General features: G+C 37.2%; 1 protein-coding gene across 1 annotated transcript in view; it reads left to right on the top strand.

Annotated features, from left to right (window-relative positions):
• LOC149960234 (uncharacterized) overlaps positions 1-26,449 on the top strand; it is a 65,352-nt gene that overhangs the window by 25,877 nt on the left and 13,026 nt on the right. The window contains exons 8-29 of the mRNA XM_090166606.1: positions 402-520; positions 1,122-1,272; positions 1,363-1,418; positions 4,253-4,374; positions 5,084-5,190; positions 8,184-8,222; positions 8,308-8,435; positions 11,467-11,537; positions 14,642-14,706; positions 14,779-14,926; positions 15,478-15,592; positions 15,665-15,768; positions 16,018-16,089; positions 17,232-17,338; positions 18,787-18,859; positions 19,880-19,987; positions 20,108-20,278; positions 20,809-20,943; positions 21,750-21,834; positions 23,532-23,620; positions 24,143-24,205; positions 25,393-25,485. Coding sequence (XP_090022732.1) covers positions 402-520; positions 1,122-1,272; positions 1,363-1,418; positions 4,253-4,374; positions 5,084-5,190; positions 8,184-8,222; positions 8,308-8,435; positions 11,467-11,537; positions 14,642-14,706; positions 14,779-14,926; positions 15,478-15,592; positions 15,665-15,768; positions 16,018-16,089; positions 17,232-17,338; positions 18,787-18,859; positions 19,880-19,987; positions 20,108-20,278; positions 20,809-20,943; positions 21,750-21,834; positions 23,532-23,620; positions 24,143-24,205; positions 25,393-25,485 — 2,221 coding nt within the window. The remainder of the gene's footprint in view (positions 1-401; positions 521-1,121; positions 1,273-1,362; positions 1,419-4,252; positions 4,375-5,083; positions 5,191-8,183; positions 8,223-8,307; positions 8,436-11,466; positions 11,538-14,641; positions 14,707-14,778; positions 14,927-15,477; positions 15,593-15,664; positions 15,769-16,017; positions 16,090-17,231; positions 17,339-18,786; positions 18,860-19,879; positions 19,988-20,107; positions 20,279-20,808; positions 20,944-21,749; positions 21,835-23,531; positions 23,621-24,142; positions 24,206-25,392; positions 25,486-26,449) is intronic.

Below are 26,449 nucleotides of genomic sequence, written 5' to 3'. Positions count from 1 at the left end.
AATGGGAATTTAGGGAATGTTAGGGAATGGTCGACAATGGTTTTTCCCTATGGTCGCCAGACTTTGAATGGGGAATGGGAATTTAGGGAATGTTAGGGAATGGTCGTTAATGGATTTTCAATATGGTCGCCAGACTTTGAATGGGGAATGGGAATTTCAGGAATGTTAGGGAATGGTCGGCAATGGATTTTCATACCAATCCTAATCGTAGCGAAAGTCGGAGGGCAGATTATTTTGGTCCTAATGATCAAGATTAAAATTATTTTTAAACTTTATACAGCAAATAAGATACAGATTCTATTTTAATTGGATTTATTCGTGAATGAATCATTCGAGATTTCCCTAATAATCAAGGGAGTGATTTGTAAATAGTTTTAATTTATGTGTTTTCTTTTTACTAGTATAAAGTACGGATATATCGTGACACCAGTTTTAAGTGGGAGATCAGTCAAGTGGGCCTACAACGAGAGCAGAGTTTATGGAGACTCTTTCGAAAACAAAAGCATTCACATATCAAAGGGTAAATAATCATTATTTTATATTAGGTTCGATGTTGTACCCTTTAGATACTATGAGTTCAGTTTAAATTTATCGATCTAGTTTAGTTTCAAATTGATGCTAAGAAAGTATTTATTTTTATTTAGGGAAAATTAAATTTTTTTAAACGGTCCGCTAGCATCATGGTTGAAATTTTCTTTCAATTACCACCTGGGGCCTGGGCCTTTAGGTTTGAGCTTTATTTGGGACCCTCTGATCTTGCTCTCTTTAGCTTTGTCTGGGCCCTTACTCAGCATATTGGTGAATCCGCCATTGCCCTGGTACAACTCCTTCTGCATTGAGTTTGCAAGTTCTCTCCCCACTGGTTTAAGGGGTTTTCCCCCGAAATCCTCAGTTTCCCCTTCCATACAAACTGGAGGTTAACGGTAATAGTTAGTGTAAGGAGCTGTTGGCTCGCGTGGCATGAAGGGCTGGCCACCACCCTCCTACGCATTGTAACCCGGCCACCTAAACTAAGGGCTTTAAAACGTCGCTTGATGACTTGGGCCTAGGGTGGTGCCTTGGTATAAGCCTAGCTGATTATTATTGTTCATAGTGTTTCTCATTGTTGCAATTATTTTCAGGTCGGAAATGCTATGATATTTTAATTCAAGAAATGCAGAGAAAAATGACATTCTTGGAGGGTTATCAGTGTGAAATCAAAACGGAAGCTAAGTTTTATTCAGTGTTGATGGACGGTGAGGTGGGATGGGCCATCGCATTTCATCATACCAAGTATGTCTTTGCCTGTAGCTCAAGTACAAAAAATATTAATCCTTTAAAATTTCGTGAAAGTTAGGAAACTAATCATTCCTATTTTTTCAGAGACAACGAGCATGCGAAGGAACCAATTAAAATTAAAACTTTCTTAAGCCCATCGGGTAAGTGTTGTTGATATAGTTTGTGACTTTTGAGTCTTCTAGGGTTTGGGAATTTGAAAACGCGACTATTGAGTTACAACCATCGCCCGTTAACATAAACCATTTCTGGAACGATTTCGAAAAAGTCGCTATTCGTTTCTTCTATTAAATTTGTAAAACACCAATCTCACAATTTAGGGCCAAGCTCACGATAAAACATAAACATATATACTTATAAAGCAGCCCTGGTACATATGACCGAATATCTTGAACGATGCGACTCTTGGCTTTGTTAGGGGGCACGTAATTAATAATTGAGGGTTAATTGTTCCATAGTTACGAATCGACGACAGATTTTGAAAAATAGGATTGGTATTGGTGTAACCAGGAATCCATAACGCTACTTGGAATGAATAACGGGTTTAATTCCCCGCCGTTGTGGCGAACAGAGTAGGCGGAGCTTAATCTCCGATAGTGTTAGCTTCTCCTCTCATAAAACCACGTGACTAAAGTGTCCTTTGCTCTGTCGTCTGTTTGGTGGAATTGATTATAATGTTATAAAGTTCTGATAGAAAAAAATATTAATAAGAAAAAAGTTATAAAAGAACTTAAAAAACGGTTGAAAGCAGTTGTTTCGGAAATAAAAATATTTTTTGAGAATGGAATTTTTAATATTCCCTCCTCGCCGGTTTAAAGACTGTATTGAGTTCATGCAAGGAAAAAACCCAATGGTTTTAACACTTTGTGCCAAGCACTATGGAATACATGTTTGAAATCCTATCATGATTGTAGCAATATTATTATTAGTTAAAATTATTACCACTAGGGGTCGCCACCTATTGTAAAATAGGATAGGCAAGACTTCTAGGACTGCCTGGCAGTCGGTCTTATGACAGCTATTAAAGTTATACTTGTTTAAAACTGTCTCATTATATTTGACTATTTAAGTATTAGATTAAGCACTAATAACGAGTATAATAGTTAATTTATGTTTAAAGAACAATCATAAATGATACAATGATAGGATTTCCTTTAATTTGTTGGATGTTATGATAACTCTCACAGGATTTTGATAGCAATTTGCTTCACTCCACGCTTTTAAATCTGAGCTGTTAGGCCTTTGTTCAGGATTTGGAGAAAAATATACTTCATCTTTACGGACCATTATTATCGCTCTTTTCTTTGAAGCTTGGTTACGGACTACTGTTTTTTCTAAGTCCTGAATTGGTTTTAATGACTCGTCTATCGCGGATTCTAATACCGGAAAAACATCTAAATCAACTATGCCGATGGGTTCTGCAATTTTTTTCCGAAGATAAAAGCTAGCAGACGACTAACAAAAACCTGGATATTTTTAATAACGAATCAAACGCTTTCAAGTCACCGAATTTAACGTCATTTAAGGCCCTATAAGCGTTTTGGACCAGCCCGAAATCTTCCTTCACAAAATACCACAGATGATATGTGGAGATATTCATTCCAAGTAGCGTTATGGATTCCTGGTGCAACTCATTACACTAAAATGTTAAAGCTTATTTGGCAATCAGTAGCGTTTGGTCAAATATAAGAACTGGTGAAATAATTTGAAATGTAAATGTAATTATTCTGAACTTCAAATATCATTCCTTGAATTTGATTGTTTAGCTTAAATTTAAATGCTTTACTTTCATATTTGATTGTTTCTCCTAATTGTTTCTAATTTTAAGACAAAGGGCCCAATAAGTGTATACGTTTTGTATTTCCAACGCAAGCTACTATTATTATTATTATAATTATTATGTTACATAGGAAAATCACTATTTCTGTTCTATTTTATAGTTGTTGCTAATTCTCCTCATTCTTCGTAATCGTAGATTTGGCAGTACTAAATGGTTACGTAGATGATTACAGATTTAGCATTACCATGAATTTATTTAACTGGAATATCGCACCTCCTCTCATGAGGTGGAAAGAAAAACTTTACGGAAAAATAAATTATCCTGAAAATGAAACATTCTTTTAATAAATTAAATTAAAATTTTAAATAAAACTTCTATAAAAACGGGTTTCGGTGATTTTGGTTGCTCTCAAGTAAATTTCAACCGTATTTTTTTGCTAAAAACTACGCAAAACATTTTCATTTATTCACGCAGTCTATGCGTAGCTTGATGCTAGCATGCGCCCATCTCATGGGGATCAGATCTTTTTAAATCAAGAGACCATTTTCAAAACTATACTTTTTGTAAAACCTGTTTATTCGAATTATCAAATGCATAAAACTACGCAATCAAAGTTTTTTCTTACAAAAAGAACAACAATGAAAATGTACACTATTTACACCAAGAATTGAGCCCCGTTTCTCCGCGTGAGATGTGAGTACACAGTGTTCCAAAAGCCCGATTTTTGGGGCAAAATTTCAGAGAGTGCATATAATAAATATTTGTCCATATTTCGTTTATTTAGAATTTATATGCGAAACCCCGCCATCCAACTAAAAGCTAACTTGGCCGCTAGGGGTCGCATGAAAAAAATATTTAGATTTGCAAATCCAGGTATTCTAAATAAACTAAATATGTACAAATATTTATTAAATGCACTCTCTGAAATTTTCGCCCAAAACTCGGGCTTTTGGAACAATGTGAGTAACGTACCTCCACGCCACAGTATTATATATCTCGAAAGGTTCGGGGACCATTCTCATCTTTTATTCTTTTCAAAAGGTAATAATAGATTTGAATATTCATAAGTGAAATAAATTTATGGTAATAAAATTGTAATATTTAAGTACGTAAATTGTAAGAGGAACATGTCTGACGCGGATATCATTAGCATTAGATGATCCAAAGAGTTAAATTTAATCTTCTGGTTTTGTGTAGATATTAAAACCGGACCTAAAGTGGTGGCGTTCGAACACGAATTATGTCGAAGCTCCCCTCTTTGTGGTGGTAAAGGCTCGTCGCTAGCATTATTATCCAAATTGAGTGAAACATCGAAAAGGGTAAGCAGGGAATTCATTTTCATTAATTGAGGCAATATTTAATTCAGGTACTTTAGAATATGTAAGTTCGTCTGCCTTTCGTTTTTTCGTTCTATACCCTTTTATACACATGTTGCCATCCACAGACCACTTACATCCTTGGTGTTTCTGGACTGTGTTCCATCTAGGAGCAACAAACACTAGCAGAACGAAGCAAGCCTTTAAACACGCTAACGAAGGGTTGTGTACGAATTTCATTGGATGGGCGTCACGAGCTTTTACGCTGAACGTTTTACGGGCGGGAGGGGGGGAGGCAATTTCCGAATTTTGCCCTTCCGACGGCAGCAGGCGCCAAAGCGTCTAGCCAATGAAAACTGTACACAAGAAAATCCACGACTTTTGACGGGTTGCGTTCTCCTTGTGTGTGGTGTTGTGTTTGTTGCTCCTAGGTTCCATCTATGTTGTTAGTGGACTGCGTACGATAGTTCTATCTAGGATGTAAGTGGTCTGTGTGCCATCTAGGATGGTAGTAGACTGTACGTCATCTGGGATGTTAGCGGCCTATCGTTACTTTTATGATTAGAAAACATACGAAATTTCCCTATAAAGTATACAAGGAGGTTACGATAGGACAATGCAATTGCCTCATAGTCTTAGGTACCTGAATGCATTCTTGACAGAAATTGATCAATTATTTTCCAAATTCCACATTTAACCTTTATTTCGTTAGTTTAAAGTACCTCAAGGAGTCGTCATCACGACAGAGGGCTTTGCAGATCACTTGCGTAAAAACCGACTAATCGCGGAGCAAATTAAACATCTGGAAGACATTGCATGGTAAGTAAAGCATTTTCAATCAACTGGAAATTGATTATCTACTTCTTATTATGAAAAATATTAATTACGCTGGTATTACGCCTCTGGAAAGAAATTTCTAGTGTAATAATCTCGGTCTATAATTTGATGAGGTCCCTGAGGTCCATTAGACCTTTTTCTCAATGCACGTAATTTCATAAGTACAAATACAACTTTGTTGTCGTTTCGAAGTAGTAGCGACATTTCTTGCATATGATCGATAAAAATCATAACACAAAGCTTTTACGTTTTTTAGTTCCACATCGGGATATATATATATCTAAGTGGGACTATTGCTATGGACGGAATGTCGTTAAGTGTTGTTTGTTGTTTGTTTGGCGTGGAAAGCAACGACACGGTAGATGGAGCTGCGAAAAATAATTTATTAATATAATTTATATTAGTGGCCTCACCGATACTCGAACACAGATAGCTGCGGGCCGCGTAATCTCCAAAAACCGACGCCTCTACCGACCGAGGCACACCGCTCTGTACAGATATAACTCGGAACTTCTAGTCTTTCTTTGCAACGCGGGGGGGATTTGTCAAGTTAAGTTGTCGCAAATCCCGTTCCTTTTTCCGGGTTATTTTACGTATATTTACGGCGTTTTAGGGACAAGTTAACCTCAAACTTCGCCTCCCCCCGTTCCAATTTCGATCCCCTTATCGAAACCGTGTATGGTCAGAAGTAACAAATAAGTGTGGCACTTTCTTATCGAAACCGTGTATGGTCAGAAGTAATAAATAAGTGTGGCACTTTCTTATCGAAAACGTGTATGGTCAGAAGTAATAAATAAGTGTGGCACTTTCTAATCGAAAACGTGTATGGTCAGAAGCAATAAATAAGTGTGGCACTTTCTTATCGAAGTCGTTTATATGTGGCACAAAATAATATTATCGCCTTCTTGGAGAACTTGTATAGTTTGTATAGTTGGTCCAGAGATTTGATCTCATTCGATAGAACTCTTTGACGAGCACGCAGTGCCGTTAATTTCCGCCCCCTCCGACCAACCCCCTTAAAGGGAAAGTTACCGAAAAAAAACAAGTTGGTCTCATTTGATAGAGCTCTTTGACGCGCACGCAGTGCCGTTAATTTCAGCCCCCTCCGAACAACCCCCTTAAAGTCAAAGTGACCGAAAAAGCAAGTTGGTCTCATTCGATAGAGCTCTTTGACGCGCACGCAGTGCCGTTAATTTCAGCCCCCTCCCAACAACCCCCTTAAAGGGAAAGTGACCGAAAAAAAAGTTGGTCTCATTCGATAGAGCTCTTTGACGCGCACGCAGTGCCGTTAATTTCCGCCCCCTCCGACCAACCCCCTTAAAGGGAGAGAGTTCGAAAAAAACAATTTGGTCTCATAGAATAATAAAAGTAAAAGATTGGATGGTCTACGCTAGCGTCTACTTGAAAGAGTGAGACCAAAAAATCCAAAGCAGTCGAACTTAGGTCGTGTTGCAAAAGTCTGCTTTCCTAGAATCAAACATGTTAAGTTCAATGGGCTAGCACTTTGGCTAGGGCTTTGGCAACAGGCCCTTAAGCTGAATAGTATGCGATCATGGGGACAGAATCTCCGTCTTGCCGTATTCTTAGTACATAAATACATTCTTGCAATAATATGATTTATGCAGTTGTTAATAATCCATATTAAATATCTGCTTTAAGAAAATACTAATTTAATCACCGAGATAATATAAAATCACATGGCCTGAACAGCTTTTGTATTGGTTTGCCCACCCGGGTATCCTGAGGGTGGGCGGTGGCCACTCTTTAACATAGGATGGTAAATTATATATCAAACGATAGGAAATCACATGGCCTCAACAGCTTTTAAATTGGTTTGCCCACCCGGGTATGCTGAGGGTGGGCAGCACCCACTCTTTAACTTAGGATGGCAATTTATATATCAAACGATAAGAAATCACGTAGCCTCAACAGTTTTTGTATTAGTTTGCCTACCTGTGTCTACTAACGGTGTATGGGTTTGCCCACTCGAATACACTGATGTGGAACTAATATTACGGCCTGGGCCGACTTGTTTACCGTTATGTTCGAGGCACAAGCGGTCCCAGGAGTTTAAGAGGTGTAGGCTATATAAATATTATTTCTAAAATTGATTTCTGGGCCTGAAAACAAATTTAAAAGTTAGCCTGCGTAGCCTACCACTAGCGCCACCACTGTGTTCAATGTGCTGACGAAGGAAAGGAAGCGCCGAATGTAATATTTACGGTACACCACTAATTCCAACACTTGGCTACGTGGCTGAAAGTGTTTTTGTGCCAGAGTTTTTGGTGCTCCTTTCGCAAGTGAAACACCCTTACAAATTGCGTCGACCGAAAAGCGAAATTGGATGTTTGGAGTCGAGTTTTAACGTCATTAGCATTAGTGAAATGAAAGGTAGCTTAAATGAAAGGAAAAGGAAGCTTAAATGAAACTTACTTCATTTAATTAAAGATGGGCAACACTGGAAACAAAGGGTTGCGGGGGGGGGGGGGGGTGCACTTCCAAGGAAGGTAATACTTGATTTGGCCAACTTAATCCTAATTTTTGGGAGACACCTGGCGGAATGTTTCATAAAAGTCCAATAACTCCATTTGGCTAATTCAACCTCATTTATGAAACTCAACCTCATTTTGCCAACTTGACCTCATTTTGCCAACTTGACCTCATTTTTCCAACTCGACCTTATTTGGCCAACTCAACCTAATTTTTCCAAATTCAACCTCATTTTGCCAATTCAACCCCATTTTCCCAACTCATCCTCATTTTGCCAATTCAACCTCATTTTGCCAATTCAACCTCATTTTGCGAACTCAACCTCATTTTGCGAATTCCACCTCATTTTGCTAATTCGACCCCATTTTCCCAATTGAACCTCATTTTGCTAATTCAACCTCATTTGGCCAATTCAACCCGTATTAGCCCAAAGGAATATCCCAGACTGGCATGGGGAGACTAAATAAATTTTTATATTTTTCCAGGTCGAAAAAACGCGGTACAATCGAGGAAGCTTGTGAAACGTAAGTAGTGACAATTCTTATCATGATTTGAATTCCGAAAGTATTTAGGAACTCTTTGAATCTCACTAATCTAACAAACGTCTAGGGTTGTCCAAGTGATTAATCATAGCAAAATTGACGAAGATCTCCAGGGTGAAATTTTACATGAACTGACAAATATCTTTGGACAGGACTACGAGAGCAAAAAGTTTGCCGTTCGATCATCCGCCATAGGTAGGCGTTACGTTATTAATCACTGTATAATCTGCTCTAAACTTAAATAAGGTCGCGTTGAAAGACTGTATGACGTGAATGAGTTTCGAAATTTGGTTTATTATAAAAAGTTTTAGAAGGGGAAGCTTTAGCATGCGCATATGGAAGAAGAAAAAGCTATTTTATAGCTAAAACCACGTTAAAAATACTTTAGATTAGTTTTTAATGCATTTTTAAGTTTGGCCTGTACTTAATAGAGAGGTTAAGCAAAGCACCCTAGAAGTTTGAACAACAACGTTGGTACTTCTTAGTTGAATATTTAACGACGCCATATTTCTGTAGAGCTTACGTGACACGTCGTAATATACAAGGTGTTTCAAAAGGTTATGCAAAAACTTTAAGGAGTTGTAGGGGGTGAGTTAGATGTATGCCTTTTTCCCCCATTTTCCTGCGATGAGTCCAAAGAGTGCCAGAGAGCTTCAAAGTGGGGCCTACTAGCCCCTGGATGGAGGCTGCAATTTTCACAAATTCAAGCCGCAGGGAATCTTGTTGAGGTTAACGTTAAATTCGTTAATAGTTAGTGTAGGGAGCTGCTGGCTCGCGTCACCACCCTCCTACGCATTGTAACCTGGCCACCTGAATTAATGGCTTTAAAAGTCGCTTGATGACTTAGGCCCAAGGTGGTGTCTTGGGTATTAGCGTAGCCTAGCTGATTATGATTATGAAATTCGAACATTAGCCGCGTTCACACTAGACGCTTAAGTAACTTTTTAGAACGGTTTCGAAGGATCAAATTGTAAAATTGTGGTGACAAGTCACAAATATATTTATCGTATGTCTATTAATACAGTTGACACCGAAAATGTTCAATTTGATCTTTCGAAACCGTTCCATATTATGTTATTGACCCATTTACAAACGATCCAATGAACGCGAGGAGTACCAATTAGTACTACCTGTTGATTTTGAGGCTATCTATTGAAAATAAAGCAACATCACGTCGAGCCTCCACTTGCCTTAAAAAAACTAAATTTATAACATTTAAGATTATAAAATTTAATTAAATTATTTTATTTCCGATTTATTTTTTAAGAATAGTCTTTCATTAAAAAGGTAAAATACGTTTAAAAATATTGAAACCTCTTTTCCGAAAAAAGTAACTTTTTCCCTTTCAGAGAACCTTATTTACTTTTAATTTCCATCTGTAAATTAGTTTTACCCAATTTATCAAACATTCCTTTAATTACCAGCTAATACAATTTATAGCAAAATATGGCGGTTTAAGCCTACCTTTTCGCTAATATTCTCCAAATTTTAAAACCAACTTTCTCCAAAGGTTGCGAAGGGAAACTTAAAAAAACTATTAAAAGGACTAATTGTAACGGTTACTAATAAACGTTGAAAAAATTGTAGTTATCTACACGCGTCTCTCGGAATAAATCGCGTGTTAACATGCTCCATTGCGCTCCAAAATGGCTTTTTCCAACTCTTAAACTAGTTGTAACTATTGTTTGAAATAATGTATGACTGTGAATTTTTGTCCACGTTCTAAATTCGCTAAGATCTATCGAAAGACACCAACGAAAATCCTGTGCTCCATAAGGGAAAGTAACTTCGCCGCTAAAAACATTTGGTTCTGCGTCACTCTCCATTATTTCCTTATTACAAAAATGTAAATATTATTTGTAACGGATCATTCTTTAATTTTGGCCAAAATTTGGGCTCTTTGAAACACTGTTCCAAGTAGTGGCTAGTGGAATGCAATAATCTGATGTAGCCATGGCGATTCGGTCCTCGCGATTAGACGCTCGTGCCAGCCGCGCGCGCTCTAGTTGTGGGAGTTGTTTTTTCCAAGTGGCTCTGCGGCTAGGGTGTCTTGGGTATTTATGTGAAAATAAAATGGCGCTGATTTTACAGCGAATTAGATCGATACCACCGGGAGTAGTGGCGCTCTTCTGTAATCCCAAGCGTCTGGGGGGCAAAGTTTGTGGATGGCCGTGTGAGGACAACCACTAATCCATCAACGGGTGGTTGTCATACTTCCGCCATAAGTGTCCCATCCCTATCCCCAAGTATCCCCTCGTTGGCGTGGCCGTAACACATATCTCACACCTGATTAATTAGATGGACGAGCGGACTGAATTGTCCCACACGTCACAATCGCTTATAACGAGTTTCAAAAATAAAGTAAAATAGATCGATACCGAAACTAAAAAGCTGTTTTGGAGCATCAAACATAACATTTTAGGCAATCGAGTCAGTTTTCGAGAATCAAATTTTTTTCATCGAGTATTCGAGTCGAGTATTTTTGAAGTCGAGTCGAATAATCGAGTACTTGATTAGGGGGAAAATTTATCTCATTCGAGTCGGGTTTTCGAGGACTTGAAGTAATTATGAAATTAAATTTAAAGTAACTTTCAATGTGGAAAACAATTCCTTTAATTTAAATGAATCACAGTTTCCACAGCTATTGTAGGTACCGTTTATTGCCTCCCAAGAAGTTGTAAAAACCCCTCTTTGAAGCTACGAGGATAGAAAAACCAATACTCGACGAGTTTAGAGATAAACTTATTCGAGGTCGAGTTCGAGTACAGCCCTAAGTTAATTGTGAACTTTTTTAATGCTGAATAATCTTAAAACACAAAAAGGTAATTAATTAACTCAATTGATGTTGAAGTGTGTAGTTTTGTATACAATCTAGTTTTTACATTTTCATTTTAACTAACATCAAATCAGGCAAATTAAATGAAGCGATCTCATGAGAACTAAATCATAAAAAAATGGAAACCTAAAATTAATTACACGCACAGTCACTTTCTATAAAGCCACGGTCACATTATGCTTTGCTACCGAGCTTAGGTCGAATTGAATCACAGTTTTGACTAATAAGGTTGAGAGAAACTCGTATTGCAAACTAGTTTCCGTGCCTTTAGGAAGTGGAAATTGGTAGTTTTTCGGTTTGTTTGCCCATATTTACTTTGCGTTATCAAGTAAAACAGTACATTAGTTGATGATCATAATCGATGAGATTTTCTGTGAATTCTTGGCACAGGCGAAGACAGTGAAGATCTTTCGGCCGCAGGACAGAATGAAACCATCCTTGGAGCGAAAGGCAGGAACGACGTAGGCAACCCATTTTTCGAAAACCTTAATATATACATGTACAGGGTGTCTCAATTTGCTCGATCAGGCCATTTTTCTTAAAATGTATTTATGCTAGGGTTCTGAAATTTTCAGGGTTTATTTGTTAGGTATGGAAGGCTTTGGTTACTAAATTGCAGAAAAATCGAACTATTTTGTGCCGTTTTGGAAAATTTATTTTTTTCACTGGTAGGTGTCACGCAAAATGTTTCAATAGAAAAGTTGTAAGTCCTAATCGAAAGTGTAAAAATAATTTTGGTTCGGTTGAGTTTGGAGGTCGAGGGGAAAAAACAAGTTCTACTAGCAGGCAATAGCCTTTAACGAATTGTAGGTAACATGCATTTCAGTTATAAGATTTTGATAAATAAACAAATAATAATTAGCCCAAGTGACAAATGTTTTTTAATGACTTCTACAAAATGTTTTCAAAAATGCCACCTTCTGATGCAATGCACAAATATGTACGATGTTGCATATTGCGAAATGCTCCCCGAACCATTTCTGGAGTCACCCGGCGACATGCTTCGATGATTCTTTGTCGTAAATCTTCAACGCTCGTCACAGGTGTTTGGTATACGTAGTCCTTTACGAATCCCCAAAGAAAAAAGTCGAGTGGTGTTAGATCAGGGGATCTTGCAGGCCAACGAACAGGACCAGTTCTTCCGATCCATCTTCCAGGAAACTCGTCGTTTAGATATGCAACCACGTCACGATATTGGTGAAGTGGCGCCCCATCTTGCTGGAACCAGATGCGTCTGTACTCGGCCAGAGGAATGTCGTCCAACACGTTGGATATTTCATTTTGAAGGAACTCCAAGTAGTTTTGACCGTTCAGACGATTTGGCAGGAAGAACGGGCCAATAATTCTGTCACCTAACAGACCAGCCCACACATTTAAGCGAAACTGCACTTGGTGGCGGTGAGGAAATCATCAGTGTGGATTCTCGTTGTTCCACATATGTTGGTTTTGACGGTTGAAAGGCCCATCTCTTCCGAATGAACATTCGTCGGACATCAGTAGTTGATCGTGAAAATCCTGGTGTGCGTCAGCCATGAGGCAAAACCAATTGCAGAAGTCGAGTCGGCGCTGTCTATCACCGTCATGCAGTCCTTGGTGAAGTGTCGCTCGATAAGGATGAAAATGGTGTCTTTTGAGTGTTCTCCAAACGTAGTTTCGATCCAACCCTAAGTCAAAGCTGGCAGTCCTGACACTCGCTCGAGGATAGGCGACGAAGTAGGCAAGTATGGTGTTTTCCATGTCGATGTCCTGGAGACCACGACCACGAAACCTCGGATTGATATTATCCCAGTTGTCGAAGTCGCGGACCACTCTAAGAACCGTCGTATGACTTGGTCTGCAATTGGGAAATCTTCGTCTAAATAACTGACTTACTAGAGTAGCATTACGACGACCTTCTCCGTAAAATAATTCTAGCATATGAGCGCGCTGATCTCGAGTGTAAAGCGGCATACTGGACAACAATCGGCCAAGCTGAGATAATGTTTTAACTTGGAAATGTAAACGCTTTAAATACTACTCGGACAATTGATATTTCACGTTAAAAAACAACAAAAGAAAAATAAGCATAATTTTTGGTCTACAAATCTTTGTTTGATGATCTTACTCGTAACCACGTCGAAATGGAAGACGCGGTCTTTGTCTACTTTGTCTAATTAGGTGTTGAACGTAATAATTTTCTTGAACAATAACTTTTTGCAGATCTGATTATTAACTACATAGCTGAAAGCATAATTTCCCTAAAATAAATGTACATGTGTGTTGTGATTATGTACGATTGTTTACGTTAAAGGCTATTGCCTGCTAGTACAACTTGTTTTTTCCCCCGACCTCCAAACTCAGTGAAAAATGGGTCTTTTTCAACCGAACCAAAATTATTTTTACACTTTCGACTATGCCCTACAGCTTTTCTATTGAAACATTTTGCGTGACACCTACCGGTGAGAAAATAAATTTTCCAAAACGGCACAAAATCGTTAGAGTTTTCTGTTATTTAGTAACCAAAGTCGTCCATACCTAACAAATAAACCCTGAAAATTTCAGAACCCTAGCATAAATACATTTTGAGAAAAATGGCCTGATCGAGCAAATTGAGACACCCTGTATAATGTTACTGAAAGCCAAGATAATAAAGACCTGGTACCTTAGATTCGAAATTAGTGTCATGCTCGTGGACAATAACGCTTACCCACTTTCTACCGGAACTTCGAAAGCATTAGCTCCATGCATAGTAACCATGGTAACCCACTACAGATAGCACCCTACAGCGACCGATGTAGGTCAACTTTTCGGAGGTCACGAGCTGGAAGTGGGTAAACTCTTCGTTACAAAACCGTAAATCGGAGAGCTCTAATCTAAGGTACGAGGTCTTTATAATTTTTGCTGAAAGTATCTCAAATTGTCTCCCCTTATATATCGACTTCGTTTTGCGGTAAAAAACGCCGCCGTTTTTTGCATTTAATTTTGTATTTTGTAAAGCGAAAGCCAAAAGGTCTATTTTTCGCTATACAGTTAAGATAATACGTAATTAGATAATTTTTCAAAATATAGCTATACTATGAATGGAAAAATAACCCAATCAACGATATATCGTTATTTAACTCAGGGCAGCCGAGAGCGGGCCCAGGCTCCGATTAAATATTAATTTAATGAGAGTCGCAACTACTTTAGATCGCTATCCATTTTAGGGGAGCAGCCAGGGATAAATATAACTCGTTTGTTAAAACCGGGGCCCCTAGGCTGCACGGGCCCCGGTAATTTGTACCAGCTTCCCCATCTCTGGGCGGTTCTGATTTCACTGTATACAGTAGTAAAACCTTTCCACTTAATAATCAGAAGAGAAAAAGAGCTCTAGTAGAAACCTTTAGAATGACGGTAGGAACATGAGAGGAATTTCCAAACATCAGAACCTACAGTCAGTGCTAGGTGAGGCCGCTAGTTAGCGGCAATGGTGGCGCCCACGTTATGACGCGAATAAAGTCGATAAAGCCTTAGGACAAAGTATATAGGATATAATTTTATATTTTTTGTTTTCATTAATAATAATAATATTAAAATTGATACCTAGTTGATTAATGCCGTACTGAAATGTTGGGCCTCTCAATTTAAAATAACTTCAGTGCAATACAAAAGGTAAAAGAACAATTTTAAATTTTTATATTGAGTAGATTCTAACTATCGCTTTTGCCTTCGGTTCATAATCAGGCAATACGGTCAAGAATTGAACCCTGGAATGGCAGTTGTAGTTCAAGAAATGGTTCCTTCCGAAGTGGCTGGCGTCATGTTCACCCAAGATCCTTTGACTGGAAATCCGGCCGTCATATCCATCTCGGCTAATTATGGTTTGGGAGAGGTAAAAAAATGTTTGGTTTCCCGCAGTAGTACCTGCGCAACCAGTACTTTCTATGATTTCCTAGCGAAAGTGACCAATATTTTATCGCTTCCTTCACACGATCGAACCAAAACGAATGGTACAGCAATAACTTCGACAGGTCACCAAGGTTAACTCTCCCTTTCATGAGAATGTTTGCCCAAAGTGAAAATCCTATCGGCTTCACTGTGCAAAACTGCAAATAGTTCAGTTGATTCATTTGCAATTTGGCATAGCGCCATGGCTCCCTTGATGCCCTAATCACGTGCTTATTTTGTTGAACTGTGAACCCTAAAAATTGAAAATTATAACTTTAAATTGTATACGCTGCCAACCGCACGCGCGCATTTTTAATTTTTAGACTTCAAAATGAAATCTTGTACCGCCATGAAGGCCTATCTTCATAAGGACCGCTATTTTAGTTATGTTAAAAGTAAGGTTTAATTTACCAATTTGTGACACTTGCTATGTAGAAACCAGCTAAGGGAATATTTCAAGGTTATAGATGTAGCTTTGTTTATCTTTCTTCACAGTCGGTCGTATCTGGTCTGGCCGATCCCGATAATTTTCTGTTGGAGAAACAGGACAACGACGTTTCAATTAAGAAGACTGAAGTAGGAGAGAAGAATTATAGGATTAATTTACAAGGTTGGTATACTTTGTAGATTTCACTACTTTACTTTGCTTTTTCTGTTTTAAATGTGTTTTTTTGTGTGATAGATGAAGGAGGCACAGAAACGTTTACTGAAATGTCCGACGCAAAAAACTCGCAGCCTTGCATAAATTCTCAGAATTTATTGGCTTTAGGCAGGATTGGACTATTGGTAAGTTATTATTATTATTTTCATTTTCATAACAATGTGAAATGATATCAAGGTATTCGAAATTTGTTAAATACCGCGGTAAAGAAATAAATAGAACGTAACATTTTGCACATTTTTTGCATTTTAAGTTTTTAAAAATTTTATTTTTGGAAACCACATAACATTGAGAATGATTAAATTTTACTATTAGATAATCAATATAACATGATCAAAAAGATCACAGAATTATTTATGAACTTTTATCCGTAGATAGAAGAACAATTTGGAGTCTTCCTGGACATGGAATGGGCAATTGTTGGAGATGAAATTTATTTATTGCAGGTAAAGTGCGAACTCCTGGATTTTAATACGCTTTGTATTTTATTAGAACAAATCGTCAGCTTATCTGACGATAATTCGTAAATTTATCGCGTAGCCCGCTAGGTGACACTACTTTTAATTATCCTGCAGATGGAGTTGCTATAACAGCTTTTTCAGTTTAGACCGAAATTTTTATCAAGTTAAGCTCAGTTATAAACACAGATTTCACAAACTCTAAAACGTGTCTCAATTTCAAAACTAAAAAAAACCACATGTTTTAAATGGAACAGACTACAACCAAGCCTATAAATGCTCAACATAAACTGAAAATACTAATTTGACTCTCGACATTTGAAAAAAAATATGCCAAATAAACTCACTGAAAATATTTTGGCTCGTATTTATTTTGTTTAAGTGGAACTCTAGATACCTTTGAAAGTGTAATATAAGACTTGGCTAACAAACACGTACAATTTATGTCTTCCATTGACTGCAATCAGAGATAAGCCAAATTGAAAAGGGAGTTTTTAAACAACCTTTATGACGGTTTTTATACCATATATGTGCTAATATAAAACACGCTTAATAGGCCTTTCCATAAAATATTTCTACGTCACCCACCAACTATTTCGCTAAAACGAAACCAAAAGTTGACTGTACTTTTTGCATTTTCCGGTAAGATTTCGGGTTAGGCTTGGTGACTTCCGAGTTCAAACTGATTTTAATTTATTTAATTCTGTGAAAGTATTGTTAATTATTAAATATTTATTAGCTAGTATTTTATGATAAACAACAATCTTTACCAAACTGTGGTTTTCAATGAAATTTGAAGCCTTAGTTTCGATATTTTAAATATCCTCTCCTTTTAGGACTAGTTAAGTAAACGAAATGCTTTTATTCTTTAAACATTTGGTACAACAAATTTAACAATATCACTTGAATTAGATTTTAATCCGCCGTGTTTTGTAAAACTTACACTCGGTAGCGAGGGTAAAAACAAGGAGTAATATATATAACGTTGATCTAAATCATCCTTTCAAAAACAGTTTTCTTTCCCCATCTTACCGTAACGAAAATTTTATGGAACGGTCTATTATCATTTTTTACGCCACTTTATCAAAGAGAAATGAACTCTTGGGGTTATTTTCTTTTTCGTAATGAAGGCCCGGCCAGTGACCTCGACGGAAGTCGAAAGTGAATTTGAACTGTCTTATGATCTCGACACAGCCATTGAATGCAAATACGAAGTAACGACTAATGCCAATGTACAGTACGTATGTTTGTGACAATATTTAATTTTAACTAGCCAAATTAACCTACGTTGGTAAAATTATAGCAGAGATACAACTGGTGTGCGTTAATTGAATCCCGGCCGAAAACATTTATGGTGGGTTTCGGTTTATGGGAATTTAAAAAGAAATAGCCGTTATTTAGGTTAGGTTACGTTGCGACTTTCTTGTGGTATTATAATTAAAAATTAACTATGGGGGGGGGGGGCTTATTAACAATTTTTTCAAACGACTTATGTGAACACCAGCATATTTGAGATTCGGTTGAATGGCATTGTTTGCTTGAATGGAATTGTTGGCTTGAATGGGACTGTTTGCTTGAATGGGACTGTTTGCTTGAATGGGACTGTTTGCTTGAATGGGACTGTTTGCTTGAATGGGACTGTTTGCTTGAATGGGACTGTTTGCTTGAATGGGACTGTTTGCTTGTATGGGACTGTTTGCTTGTATGGGACTGTTTGCTTGAATGGGACTGTTTGCTTGAATGGGACTGTTTGGTCGAACGGTACTGTTTGCTTGAACGGGACTGTTTGCTTGAACGGGACTGTTTGCTTGAACGGGACTGTTTGCTTGAATGGGACTGTTTGCTTGAACGGGACTGTTTTCTTGAATGGGACTGTTTGGTCGAACGGGACTGTTTGTTCGAACGGGAATGTTTGTTCGAACTGGACTGTTTGGTCGAACGGCACCGTTTGGTCGAATGGAATACTATCAAGAAAAGCACCAACCGATATAAATTTAATTTATTTTCAAATTCCCTTTTTTAGTCCGAAGTTGATCGGGGAAAATAACCTTTACTAAGCTCTAAAAAACACACATGTTTTATATTTTATATACACTAACCCAACCTTTCTTTACCTAACTAAATATAATTTTATGACCGCAAACCAAAAGTGACATAATTACCAAAAGTGCGTAGGTTCATAAACTTTCCAATGTTAAAGATTAACTGAATGCTGCTATCGAGATAGACCACATAGAAGGCTAGGCTAGGATAAACGATGCTCTCTTTTTCTAGTTTGTTTTTCCGTGTTTTGTATTAAAACAATAGATGGCGGTAGCGTTTCCGTCGATGGGTAAAGAAATCAATAAGCCTGCTATCATCCTCCAATGCTTCCTTAGTTCTCGAAGTTCTCACCAGGCGACACTGTTTCTACTTTTGAAATTAATTCCCTCCCTCCTCCCCTCCAAGCTTTTACTTCGCGCGTAACATTCATTCCAAAAACGATAACATTGACGCACTTTTGGTAATTATGTAACATATGCGCCACCTAACCTAATAGTATTTAAATAATATAAGGTTATTATCTTAGCCTAACCTTATTTAAACCAACCCAAATAAATCTAACCTAAAATTGGAGAAATAAAACTCACAATGTCCTAACCTAATAATTCTGCTCTAGTTGTGAACGATTCGAATTATTTTTAGGGAAGTGTGCCCTGGAGCTTTGTCTCCCTTGTCAGGAGACATCACGATGCGAGCTATGGAGCTTTCCTTCCAGGTCAGCACTTTCATTTCTTTTTTCTTAACAGGGGCAACTATTAATGTTTTTAGAAGCCCCAATGCCATGACCCATTTTAATTGCTTTAACGTTGATTGATTATTATTATTAAAAGTGGCTGACTAGTTTTCTTCAAGAAACGGGAAGTTGCATAATATTTTCAGCAAAAATGAGGTCGTTCTCTGTTAATAACAAGGGACAGCCGAAACATGCCATTGCCTTTAGCAGAATATATAATACTAAAAAACCGCTGTGAACTCTGGAGATTTCACAAATTGTACTCTACTCATAAAGTATCCATGTGCTCATATATCTGAGTTTTCTCGCCACTGCTTTAATGGGTTTCCTCCAAGTTCTTCAGTTCCTCCCCCATAAAATTTTTAAGGCTTACGGTAATAGTAAGTGAAGGTAGCTGATGTTGTCTGGCCTGGCATGAAGGGCTTGCCATCACCCTCCTACGCATTGCAACCTGATCACCTAAAGAAACGTAATAGCCTCGGTCATAATACTTTAGATTATACCGTATGAATGTCAGTTTTGTCACGACTGAGTGTTATAATATTCGTTTCATAATGTTTCTCGTGGTTCACTTGCTTAGCTGATTTTCAACCAGGGACGTCCATTTGGCAAACTATGGTTTGACGACCTCTTTTTAAGAACAATATATATTCAAAAAAAATTCGATGAAACATTTCACCAAGTGACTTTTTTACGTAATGGCAAATTAAGGTTTTCCCCAGAATTTTATCCAAATCAGTACGCACCTTAGTAAAACAGCCTCTTGAACTTCAAGGAGTTCAACTCATCAATACAGGCTTAAAACGACTTCGGGCTGGAGGCAATTGTTAACATTATAAATTTCCAAAATAACCACCTCCATTTAAAACTGAATTTTAAGAATTATTACGAGAGTTAGTAGTTTATTAGTAATGTTTTATTTTTATAATTTAGTTTTAAATATCATTATTGTTGAATACTAATTAATACAATTTTATTTTTATTTTATGGCAACATGTTTAGTTGGGAAACTTGGAAATTCAAGGAGCCAAATCTGGCTATCAGTACAACCCGTTTCATAGCTACATGGCCAAATTCTGCTCTCGAGTGATGGCATTGGACGTTGTTAACGTAAGCCACCATCATATTCTCAGTAGCTAGAAATATGCCCTAATGCGCTACGTTATTCAAATATCTTTAATTTTTGTCTACTTCGTTTTGGTTACAAACACTCCATTGTTTTTATTTCAGACGATGTTTTTCAACAACCCAAAAACTCTCGACAAAAACGCCGCGCTGATAATGACTTACTGTCTTTACGGTCACGAAGTAGACATCACCGAAGGGCGCAAAAGAGGCATTCAAAGATTCGGATACATGTCGACCTTCAAGCCCATATCATTTATTCTCGAATCATCTGTGGTCAGTGTATCTTTTATTTCCTTTTGAATATCAAAATAGTCTCTTTATATTTGTCTATGTACAAATAGTGGTAATCAGAAGTAAATGTATGTGATATATACGTGGGGTGGCGGAGAGCCTAAGGTGGTGCCCTGGCTATTAACCTAGCTGATTATTATTATCTCTTACATGAGGAGAGAAGTAACCATCTCCCAATTCGACTAATATTATTTGCTAGAAATATGTATACTTTCGCGTTACGAAAGAAAAATAGTGCGATATAGTAATTTTTCAAAACTGTTAATTATGATTTTAGTGGCGGTGTCAATGACCTTTTGGAAAGGTAGGCCAAGTACGTGGGGCTCCCAATTAATTTCTTAGAAGGATTTTAGGGTCCCTTTTGTTAAACAGTTAATTTCTACATTTCAAATCGTTGTGTCGTAAATGCGGTGTACGCATCCGCGATTTGAAAATAACCTCAATCCTGCGAAGACAATGGATACTTCTTTTGTGAGAGATATATTAACTTCTAGTGTTTTATTTTGTGGTAGAAATCCCTTTTCTCCGACCGTGAAATGGAACGCCTAGAAAATATCTTGAAAGCCAAAGTCTTTATACCTCATCATTACACTGACACTCGTGCCTTGTTCAACTACATTCTTGAGAACTTGTACATCATGATGCAGGTTCGTACAGCCACTAGAGATTAACTTAACAGTATGGTTAAGCAATTAAGTTGGGAATAGTATAACTAGAGGTTTAGTCCAAATCGGCTCCCGGCGCGAAAAGTAATTGGCTCAAATCTGCTCGCGGTGGTATACCACATTGCTCAAAATTGCTCGCGGCAGTAAAAAACATTTGAACAAATCTATTCGTGGTGAGAATTTTTTCACGAATCTGGAATCTTAAAAAATGATCATCTGATACCACAACCAAAGACTATATGACTTTAACTTGTTGAAGTTAACAGTAACTGTTAGTGTAAGGAGCATGAAGGGACTGCCACCACCCTCCTACGCATTGTAACTCGGCCACCTTAACTTATGGCGTTAAACGTTACTCGATGACTTAAGGTATTAGTCAAGGTGATTGTGGTTGTTGTTACATTTTATTAATTCTACACTCGTCTAAGAGATATTCTTAGAATAGCTGTGGCATGGCACTACATTGGTTGGTGCACGGACCGCGTCGAAATTGCCACAGGAATGTTATTAGATGACGTCACTGTTAAATGATTAACATCAGTCAGAAGCTGTTAGGGGTTGTACTCGCGAAACCACGATATCCGATTTCCGATATGAAAACTCTGTTTATACACTTTCCAACTCAACAGGCTTAAGTAAAACCGCTATTCTGTTCAACGGGATCTTCTTGTCCTTATCAAGTGAGCTTGACAAGTCCGTTGCAAATTATGAGGCGATCCCGCTTATAACATCGGCTGCTAACCTATCTATTATTGAAATTAAGTCGAATGCTATATTTTTTTTTATAGACGTCCAAAATTCATTGTATAACAAGTGGTCATAACATGATGTTAAATACCATTGCACTGAGTGTTCTTTTTGGTAAAAATGAAGGTAAGAAATTCAATTTGGTATCGTGCAATAGAAATCCTTAACCTCTAGTTAATTACAAAGGTTATATATTTTATATATGTACTAGCTTTAATAGCTTTTATGTGTGTATTACAAAACCCATTCAGTGATTCGCTAGGAAGTATTAATCCATGATAGAGCTTGTCACTAGGGCTCGGCGTTCGGATAGGAAATTTTTCTTTCATTTCTTTTATATCCTTATCCCGAAAATGATCCGAATAAAGACTTATTTGTTGCATATTAAATCGTATTATAGTCGTGAATAATATCCATAAATAAACCGTTAATCGAATTTTTTTATGATAAATTGAAATTTTGACGGTTAATTTATCCGTTTCCACGAGCTCTAGCCTCCCCTCTCATCTCCATAACCCTTTCGAATTTGCTATAGATAATAACTAAGGTTTGTAAAATGTCACTACACCTCGAAGAATTTGAATTTATATGTAGATCAATTACAATCTGCTGTTCCGTTACACATCGTCTTACGATTTTAATTTGAAAATAAAAACTACGCATGACGGGAAATTCTGCAGGTTGGGTCGTCATTTTTACACGCCTTTTAGTATAGGAGTATAGTTTGCCTACTAACAGCTAAGAAAGGACCAAGTGCAATTATTTTAGCATTTTAATCTTTTTATTAAGAAATATATTAATTGACTTCAAGACATTACTCATGTCTAATTTACAATGCTTATTTATGGGGAAAAAACCAAACGGCTATTATTGTTTTACCAATATATCTACAGCTAAATAGGGATTATAGCTCAATTTGTTTGACAATTCTTTGTTTATAGAGATCATATCTAAGTTAGACTGCCTTTCTTCAGACATTGTAGTGCTAAATGCGATTCTAGCCTATTTAAAGTGCTAAAGTTTCTTTCTCCGGTTGTATTGGCGACAGGCGTTGTCATGAAGATTTTGTAATATTTTAAGATATCGGGGAAGCCAACATCTAGTGACATGAAATATTTACTAAAATCACCAATTTTATCTAACTTCTTTGCTTTTATTAAAGACCGAGAACAGAGCGAATTTCCCCCCTCGTATCCGGTACTTAAATTTTGACGAGTGACCACTGATTGACATCTCTGACAACTTGATTGTCAGCTCTGACAGCTTGAGTGACCGCCTGGACAATTCCCTGTATTGTAGCTTACCTCTTTTTTTGATGCTCATTGTATATATTCTATTCAAAAACAGTTAGAGCCGTCAGTCAAGCTGTCCACACTGTCACTCAATTTGGCGGGGTCAAAATTCGCGCACGAGAAAATGGAATCTCTGTTCTCGGCCTTTAAGACAGTCTTGATCAATATTCAAGCGTTCGAATTTTTTACAAACATTTTACGTCTTTTTTGTTTAAACATACAAAAGAGGGTTTTTTAAGGAATGAGTAAGAAGAAACATGACATCAATTTCTTTTAAAATCGCGAAATACATTAATTGTAAAAATCAGAAACGATAAGAAATATGTAGCAAAGAGGCTCTTTTTAGGATATTTTGAGGCCCACTTTAAGTCATATTTTGAGGACACTAAAAATCTCCATATAGGCTGCAGCCTATGCCAGCCTACCTATAGCGGCGCTTCTGCAAAGGGCATGGACGAGCAAGCTCCTCTTTATGTGGGCTTCGTATTGGCTGGTTTTCAAAAGGCAATCAGACGTTTAAAATGATTTCAGATTCATCTAACGATGTGTGGAGTGATGTTTCTAAATTGCTTTCCTCTTGCGGTGAATTAGTCAGCGCCAGTATCCCGGATATGCTAGTTGTATGTTACACTTTACTCTCCCGGTTTTCAATGGTAGTGCTTCCAACGGTCAACTGCTAATATTATTCAGGTCCTAATTTTAAGATATCTGAAGGTAATCAGTTATCTTTAATATTCCCCTAACCAAGTAATCTGACCTAAAATTTAAGCTCAATCATTAGTATCCGATCTGAACTGATTAGCTATAATTCTTGTGGGTAGGCGAAATGGTTAGCAAGAGAAGCGGGTTCGATCCCTGCTTGTGGCACTGGGTAAAAACTCGAAACAACTCCTTCTGTGTTGAGTAAGGGATCTGAACTCCGCTCACCTTCTATCTGTTGGGTAACAATGACTTCAGCTTAGTTTCAGGTTTAAATTGATCTGTTAAAATCTGTGCGTAAATTCGGATAATCTGATTTATCACAATTATTTTTCGGTTCAGATAACGAAACGGTTACGTGGTAATCAGTTTGGAAGCACTAACAAATGAAGCTAAAGATTTATCATTGTTCAAAAATTAAGTTAATTTCGCTATTTTTCCAGGATTTAGCCAAATCGATCGCCTCAGTGAAAAACTGGAAAGACTTTCAGGAACTAGAACCAAAGGTAATTTTAATTATTCTAATTAGTGTTTCATTAAGTTTCGGGAATTCTAATATTTGAAGCGTAAATTAAATATTAAAAAGATGAAACCCTACACGTTGAGCGAAAAGGTGTTGGCCGATACAAAGCTTCTATCAGAATCAATCGAGGTGGAGAAAAGCATTGTTTTTTGGTTCAAACTGTAGAGTCAAGACTATATTTAAAAAGATGACTTATAGCGTTGTTCAGAATTCTTCTAACGATCTCACCGAAAGCTCTTTTCCCCCTAAAAATCAACCGAATTCCACTATAAGCCCAAATGATTAGAATTTAAAAATAAAGTATTTTTACCTCTCCGAGGGGACTATGTCCCCTAGGAGGGGTTATACAATCACCGTGTCTGTATGTCTGTCAGGCCTGCGAACGCGTTCGCATTTTCGGGGCAAAGGGTAATCACTGCGTACCCAGTTTCTTAGAATCAGGGAAAAGGTTCTTCCAAAAGCGCCCTCTTTTTGTCATTGGGTGTAGTATAAGTTTTTAATCGGCCGGGATTCGAACCCGAGCCCTATTGCACGACAGGTGAGCGTTCTACCGCAGAACCACGGATACAGTTACGCTTCACTGAAAATTAAAATTTTGGCTTGCCAACTTGTTTTAATTAAATACACCATTAGTCAGGTGAAAACGTCAAAATCTTAATTCTGTAAGAGAAATAGCGAAATAGCGTGTCAACCCTTATTGATTATCATAATTCTGAATATAATATAATTTGAAGAACTACAAATCATTATATATTTTCTAAACGAAAGGTGTTCTAATTTCATGTTTTTCACATGTTTGTTTTGAGCGGCACTGCGATAGCTAATAGACGAAAACTGTCAATGAGAAAGTGCAAGAACATTCTTCAAAACGTAGAAATAAAAATGGTTCGGTCGAAAAGAACGATTTTCCACAAAGACACGAGGTTATGAATAATAACATTTTGCTCATAGGAGGCAATAGCGATGTTCCTAAATGTTAGAAATTTGCTTCGTGTGTTAATAAATTTGTACCTTATCAACATAGCACATTTAATTAGTTTCGTAATTTAGAAATTAGTGAGTTCCCTACTTCATACGTATACCCTGAAAATGTCAAAAAATAAGACTAATAATAATCGTTTAATCAACGTTTTGCCAGAATTGTAAATTTATATTTTCGGAAATTAATAGATGGCAAAGGAATGGCTCCAAGACGAGAGAGGCGTTGTGGGGAGAAATTATAAAGAATTCATGGAAAGCCATGGTCACCGCTGTGTCAAAGAGGTCAGCACGCAGACATTTTGAATTATTTGTAGAGGTTTACATAAACTATTTTTTGGGATTCAAATCGAATATCAAATAACTTTTCTAGCCACGTCATACACCAAATCGAATATGCAATAGCTAACTAATAAAATACCAAACAGTATTTTAATACAAAAAAGGTTAACGTATTCGGGTTTAAACTGTTACCTTTACTTCTACTGTTCTAAAAACTTGCTAAATGTGCCTAAACTCAATATTCTAACCAATAAGATACTGTGTACACGTACAGGCCTCCACTGTTACCAGAAACAAGTACCAATATACCACTGACTCTTACGCAATACGAGTTCCCTATCCTGGCAATTGCGGACCTCACCACATGTCACTCTAATGAAGCTAACGTTTTATGAACAGACTATTTTATGGCTTTGAAACTCATCAATTAAGAAATACCAAAAAACGCTTTTTTGCCAAATATTTGAAATATAAAATATTTTCTACTACCCTTTTCGAATATTCGAATATTTAATCAGGGAATATTCGCAACATTTTCCAGGCATATGTTCGATTCGACGAATCGAATATTAAATTTGGTATTCGATTGAATTCTTTAATTTATCCAAATATTTGAAGCATACCTATTTTTGTTATAACCAGAGAACAGGTTCTAGAATAAATTATTTTATCAAGGCTACTTCGTCGCTTGCGTACCAAACCAAATTATTAGGGTTATCAAGGCCTGTTAAAAATTAAACTTGTTGAATTTAAGATGCTTCGGCATACTCAACAACGGCGAAATTAAAATAGTTGTGGCTTGGAACGGTAACCCCAAGGTTTTTCTTTCGATTCCAGTCCGTGGTGATTTGATTTTTGGCTTTCTGATTTGGTACGCAAGCGCAGAAGTAGATCTGGTAAAAATCATTTATTCTATTACAAAAATCCCTGCGCTATAGAAATACTCCACTTTTTTTTTATAAATAAC

Source organism: Leiobunum rupestre, chromosome 2 (genome assembly GCF_980474605.1).
Source record: "Leiobunum rupestre chromosome 2, qqLeiRupe1.1.hap1, whole genome shotgun sequence".
NCBI classification, from domain to species: domain Eukaryota; kingdom Metazoa; phylum Arthropoda; class Arachnida; order Opiliones; family Sclerosomatidae; genus Leiobunum; species Leiobunum rupestre.
This window is presented reverse-complemented; position numbering and strand designations above follow the sequence as displayed.